This window comes from Dipodomys spectabilis, unplaced genomic scaffold (assembly GCF_019054845.1).
Source record: "Dipodomys spectabilis isolate Male_0828 unplaced genomic scaffold, ASM1905484v1 ptg000071l, whole genome shotgun sequence".
NCBI classification, from domain to species: domain Eukaryota; kingdom Metazoa; phylum Chordata; class Mammalia; order Rodentia; family Heteromyidae; genus Dipodomys; species Dipodomys spectabilis.
The window spans coordinates 6883716-6889809 of NW_024870748.1; the positions used below are offsets into that span (position 1 = coordinate 6883716).

Sequence of the window (6094 nt, forward strand, 5' to 3'; positions counted from 1 at the left end):
CAGAATCTGCTCATTTCCAAGCTGGTGGGGACAGGAGAGCTGACAACATGTCTTTATCTTCCTCTCCAGGGCCAGTGGGATTCCAATCTGACAACATTCCTATGGCCAAGGGCATGTTCACATCCATTGGTATGATTCTTGGGCTCCTCCCCACTACTATGCCATACCAGAGCAGGACTAGCTGGTGATAGCAGTCTTGTTCCACCTTCAGAGATCATTCTAGGCACAGCCACAGTCCCTGTTCCACCAACATATTCTTCACCTTCCAACTCCCATCTCTGCCCTAGCCCCAAATGGCTTGTCCCACCCTTACTCTCACCCTCCTTGGCCCATGCTCTCTTTTTATCCTTGGATCTTGGTTCCCAGCTAGTATATATCTAGACTGTGGAGTTGCCAATCAAATATCCTGGGATAACAGTACAGTGGCACACAGGGCAATGGGAGTATCTCCAAAACCCAAATGACACTTAAGTCCTCCATGCTGCACTGCAAGGGAGGGAAGGTGAAGCAGACTTGTGCCTGGAGGAGATCTGAGGCCTGACAGATTGTCTGTGCTTTGCCAATGAGCATCTAACAAGTTGTGGGGCTGACAGAGCCAACAAGCCACAGGCAGCCAGGCAACTGGGTCCTCCAACTACTTGGATTGGTCCAGGAAGTTTCGCCTGCTTAGTGCCATTAGCATCTGTATCTCCCAGAACCTGGCTACTATCAGGATGGAGAATTTGGGATTCGTCTTGAAGATGTGGCCCTTGTGGTGGAAGCAAAGACCAAGGTAAAGTGCCATGGACTGGAGGTGTTGGTAGTATGGCAGTGATTTTGGACTGCATGGCATGAGGGAGGCCAAAGGAGAAGGCATTTCATGTGCAAGCATGAATTTTAGAGTCTTCCTTAACTCCATAAGAATTCCATAAATCAGTTTTCTCAAACTGCAAGTTAAAATCATCTGGGAAGCTTTGTTTTCTAAATACCAATGCAATCCCTCACTCAACCAAGAGAATCAATGTCCCTCCCCTAAATCTTATTCCCTAAGGCACATAATAATCACCAGGGGAGCTTGTTAGAGATAAATGTTTGAAAGCCCTGGTACCTGTAATGCTAGTTACTTAGGAGGCTGGGATCTGAGGATTGTGGTTTGAAACCATCCCAGGCAGGAAACTGTGAGACTCTTATTTCTGCTTGACCACCAAAAAGTCAGAAATGGGGCTGTGGCTCAAGTGGTAGAGTGCTAGACTTGAGTAAAAAGAGCTCAGGAACAATGCCCAGACCCTGAGTTCAAGCCCCAAGACCGGCCTATAACAAAGAAACAAACATTTGATATTATAGCAACTAACAAGATGAAATACCCGTATATAAACTTTAAAAGACTTACATGGACAAGCCGGGCGCTGGTGGCTCACGCCTGTAATCCTAGCTACTCAGGAGGCTGAGATCTGAGGATCGCGGTTCAAAGCCAGCCCGGGCAGGAGAGACCGTGAGACTCCTATCTCCAATAAACCACCAGAAAACCGGAAGTGGCGCTGTAGCTCAAGTGGTAAAGCGCTCGCCTTGAGCTGAAGAGCTGAGAGACAGCGCCCAAGCCCAGAGTTCAAGCCCCACGACCGACCAAAAAAAAAAAAAAAAAAGACTTACATGGACAAACTCTCTGCTAAGGGATATAAAAAAGATTTAAGTAAATGGTGCTGTCTGGGAAGAAGCCTCTTGATTATGAAGATTTCATTTCTCCCTAAATTACTCTATAAATTCAAGACAACCTCAATATCAATGTTAAATGGATACTTTTATAACTTCTCAAAATGCCAGTGATTTTTTTGTAAAAAACAATAGGCAAAGACAGCTAGCTAGGTAGCTAGGAAAATTCTGAAACAGGAGTAGTAAGGGAAACTAGCCTTTTAGATTTTACCATAAATTACTACATAAAAACAGAGTAACACTGGACATGAAATACACAGCAGGAATAATGCAACAGAATAAACTACCTCAAAGTACACCCTCTAATTACCATAAGCAACGTGGGAATTTATACCTAATAAAGCTGCTATTTCACAAGGCATCAGTGGCTCACCTCTATAATCCTAGCTACTCAGGAGTCTGATATCTGAGGATCTTAGTTCAAAGCCAGCCCAGTCAGGAAAGTTTGTGAGACTCATCTCAAAGGAACCACCAAATAACCAGAAATGGAATAGTGACTTAAGTGCTAGAGCTCCAGCCTTGAGCAAAAAAAGCCAAGCCAGGAGCATAAGGTCCTGATTTCAAGCCCAGTACAAGCGCAAGGACACACACACACACACACACACACACACACACACACAAGATTCATACATATGTGGAAAGATATTCAACTTCATCCTTAAAAGAATAAGCCAAAACAAGAGAATACCATGTTTCACATAACAAATTACCAAAATTAAGAGGCTTTGATAATACTAGGTGCTGGCAAGTATATGGTGAAATGAGCACTGTCCATTTACTGTTGGGAGTAGTACAAATTGGTACAAACTTTCTGGATAGCAATTTGATAATATCTGTTTTTTTTAAAAAGTTATTAAAAATCCTTGTGCCTAACTGGCCATCAGTAGCTCATGCCTATAATTCTACCTACTTAAGAGGCTGAGATCTGAGGGTCACAATAAATGGGAGGAAGGTACAGAGAAGAGGATATGGTAGGATCCATTTTGGGTGATTTTTTTTTTACTAGAGCAATTTTAAATTCACAGAAAATTAAGAAGTCAATGTTTAAATATAGCGATATATTTTCTGCATAAGTCTGAAATATTTCCAGGAAGGAAACTGTGTCATTTTAGTTTCCAAAAACATACATGCAAGGACTTTCTGGAAGATGGAAATCTTTTTCCATGTTTCTAGAGATAGGTGAAATAGCAAATACATACAGGAATGAATAGATAGATAGGTAATGGAGAGCAGGGAATTTTTTTGTCAGTCTTGGAGCTTGAACTCTGGGCCTGGGTACTGTCTTTCAACTCTTCAGCTTGAAGCAAACACTCTACCACTTTAGCCACAGTGCTACTTCCGGGTTTTTTAGTGGTTAATTGGAGATAAGAGTCTCATGAACTTTCCTGCCCATGCTGGCTTTGAGCCTCAATCCTCAGATCTCAGCCTCCTAAGTAGCTAGGATTACAGGTGTGAGCCACCAGCACCCGGCAAAGAAATTTTTATTTTTAGTGCTGGTCCTGGGGCTTGAACTCAGGGCCTTAGCTCTGTTCCTGAGCTTCTTTTGTTCAAGACTAGTGCTCTACCCCTTGAGTGACAGCTCTACTTCTGACTTTTTGATAGTTTATTGGAGATAAGAGTCTCACAGACTTTCCTGCCCAGGCTGGTTTTGAACTGTGATCTTCAGGTCTCAAACTCCTGAGTAGCTAGGATTACAGGCATGAGCCATCAGCACCCAGCTAAACAATTTTTTTAAAATGTGTTATTATAAAGGTGATGTACAGAGAAGTTAACAATTACGTAAGTCAGGTCGAAAGTACATTTCTTTTTGGACAATGTCACCTCTTCCCTTGCTCTCTCTCAGTAACAATTTCTTTTTAAGTATAAATTCTAAGTTCCTACCCTGGAATTCTGCCTCTAGTAGATCTGGAAGGCAGGCCCTGACATCTGTACATTTAACATACTTTCCAAATGCTATTGATATGCACATTCTGAGAAACAGACATAAGTACAACTTTCAAGAATGTAGAGGGGAGCAGAAAGATGAGTGATAGATAAGAGGCTTGGCCAAGGGAAGAGACTCAGAAACGATCAGGCCTAACCTGAAGTGTCCAGAGTGGACAAGAGTGTGTCCATGACTCCTGGGTAGAGTGCACCTTCCTCCTTCAGCCTAGCTCTTCTACTCCCTCACTTTCTGCTCCTCTCACTTTCTCACCTCTTCTGCTCCCCATCCTTCCCTGTGGGCTCTTTAGTATCCAGGATCCTACCTGACCTTTGAAGTGGTGTCCTTTGTGCCCTATGACCGGAACCTCATCGATGTCAGCCTGCTGTCCCCTGATCAGGTAAGTGCCTCTTCTCTATTGCCTACTCTTCAGCTTATGAACCAATGCCTTCTCCCCTGCCCTGGGCCTTTCCTGCTTCTACTCGCCCTATTCCAAGACCATCTGTCCTTGCTTTCTCCAGGAGGGTCCACACAAGTGGCACTGCAGGCCCTAGAGTATATCTTCCCAGCTTACCAGGAATCTCAAAGTTTCTGGAATTTTGTAGTTAGACCAGCCTTCCCAACCTCAGATAGTAAACCCCTCGGAAGTCTGAGGCTGGACTTCTGAGCAGTGCCACTGGAAGATCTGGAACTGTAAGCAATTCCTTCCCCTCTGTGGGCCTCAGTCTCTTGTCAAATGGGATTCCTGCCCTGGTTATTTACCCCCATTCCCATGAGCATCATTGTTAACATAAGCATCCATTATGGGGACCTGCCTCTGGGAAGCCCCAGAGAATACATGAGGCCCAAATGTGGCTGGGTACTTGGTCCAAGGTAAGCATTTACAATATCACAGTAGGGGCCTGGATGATACCAATATATAAGTTACCAAGGCCTCGATCTTGGGCAGCTAGCTCAAACTCTGATCCCTTTGCAGCTCCAGTACCTGAATCACTACCACCAGACTATCCTGGAGAAGGTGGGCCCAGAGCTACAGCGTCGCCAACTGCTGGAGGAATTGGCATGGCTGCAGCGGCACACAGAACCCTTGTCTGCCAGGGCCACAAGCACAGCCTCCTTGGCCTCTGTGTGGGTTGCCTCTACTCTTGCCATTCTTTGCTGGAATAGCTAGCAACTACCAATTCCTCTGCTGATCCCCCACCCACATGTGGGCTCAAAGCTCCCCTCAGCCTCCTTCAGGACCAAACCCCAAGCAATGCTTTCCCCTCTTCCAAGGCCTATACACCTCACCCTAGATTCCCAGTCCAACTTCCCAGGATAATAGAGCTCAGTGGTCATCCCCTGCTCCCCCTGCTACAGCCGCTCCTCCTACGCCAAATAAAAGAACCAAAGCCAGTGCCCCTACTCTTAGGGGACCCATGGCCCAGGAAGAGTCCTACTCTATCATCCCTCTGCTGCAGATGGATGGCCAGAGCATTTCCATCCATACTGGCTCCTGATTTGGTGGTATTCCCACATCCTAAAGGCTGCCTATGGCCAATCCCAGTGTCCCCAGCCCTATAATGACTTCCTGGTTACAGCCCATAGGGCTTGAAGGAACTAGGTTTTCTCCAGATTGCCTGCTGTACCTATAGAGGGAGGGTGGGTGAATCTTCTGGTTGCAGACTTCCATCCTAGGATTGAAAACAGATTAGCAGGGGGTAGGTTAGGTCTGGAGCCAGAGATCATCCAGAGACATGCACTAGCCCATTGCTCACATGTGAGTTCCTAACCCCTGAGTGTGCCCCATGCTGAGGGAAAGCATGAAGAGTTAGGGTGCAAGAATTTGGCTATGGGCTAGGAATGGATTGTGGCAAGGCATTTGGGAATTCAGGGAGCAATTGAGGCAACTACATGGTGTCACTATTACAAAGCTTTCCTGACATCCAAGGTGTCCTTGGAGTACAGCCATGGTGCCAATGTTATTGAATCTTCCCAAGTCCTTACATGGCCCTTAACATTGGAGTCTGATTTCCCCATTTCACAGACAGGAAAACTGAGGTCCAAGTAGGGAGTGGGCCTTCCCAAGGATACACAGCACTTTGTTGGGAGGTGGAGGGGCAGATGGACCAACACTCCAGCTCCTTTTCCCTTCAGCACCATGCTGAATCTCTTACCTACCTCCTCAGCCCCTCATTCACTGAGCCCACTGTTGGGAGAGAAGAGTTTTCTCTAGTCTTGGCGGTTAGCCACCTGGCCTCACATCCTGCTAGATGCTTAAAACAGCCTTGTGAAGACTCCTGCCTCTGGTTTTGTATTGTGTTTGCTGTTGCTGTGTTACCAGAGGTTGCTGTTACCTGTGGCTTTTGTGGTAGGGGAGGCAGAGAAGAGGCTAAGGTGGAGGATGGGGATGTGAAGCTCTCAGCAGCTCAGTAGGGGAGCGCAACAGCTTGAGAATGTGCATGTGCGCATGTGTATTTGTGTGCATGTGTTCCCACTCATGAG

General features: G+C 46.0%; 1 protein-coding gene across 2 annotated transcripts in view; it reads left to right on the forward strand.

Annotated features, from left to right (window-relative positions):
• Nucleotides 1-5886, forward strand: part of Xpnpep2 (X-prolyl aminopeptidase 2) — a 31617-nt gene extending 25731 nt beyond the window's left edge. For both annotated transcript variants that reach the window (XM_042682399.1, XM_042682397.1), the window contains 4 exons: nucleotides 70-129; nucleotides 696-772; nucleotides 3921-4010; nucleotides 4587-5886. In XM_042682399.1, the coding sequence (XP_042538333.1) occupies nucleotides 70-129; nucleotides 696-772; nucleotides 3921-4010; nucleotides 4587-4781 (422 nt within the window). In that variant the 3' untranslated portion in view covers nucleotides 4782-5886. The remainder of the gene's footprint in view (nucleotides 1-69; nucleotides 130-695; nucleotides 773-3920; nucleotides 4011-4586) is intronic.
• Nucleotides 5887-6094: the final 208 nt, after the last annotated feature.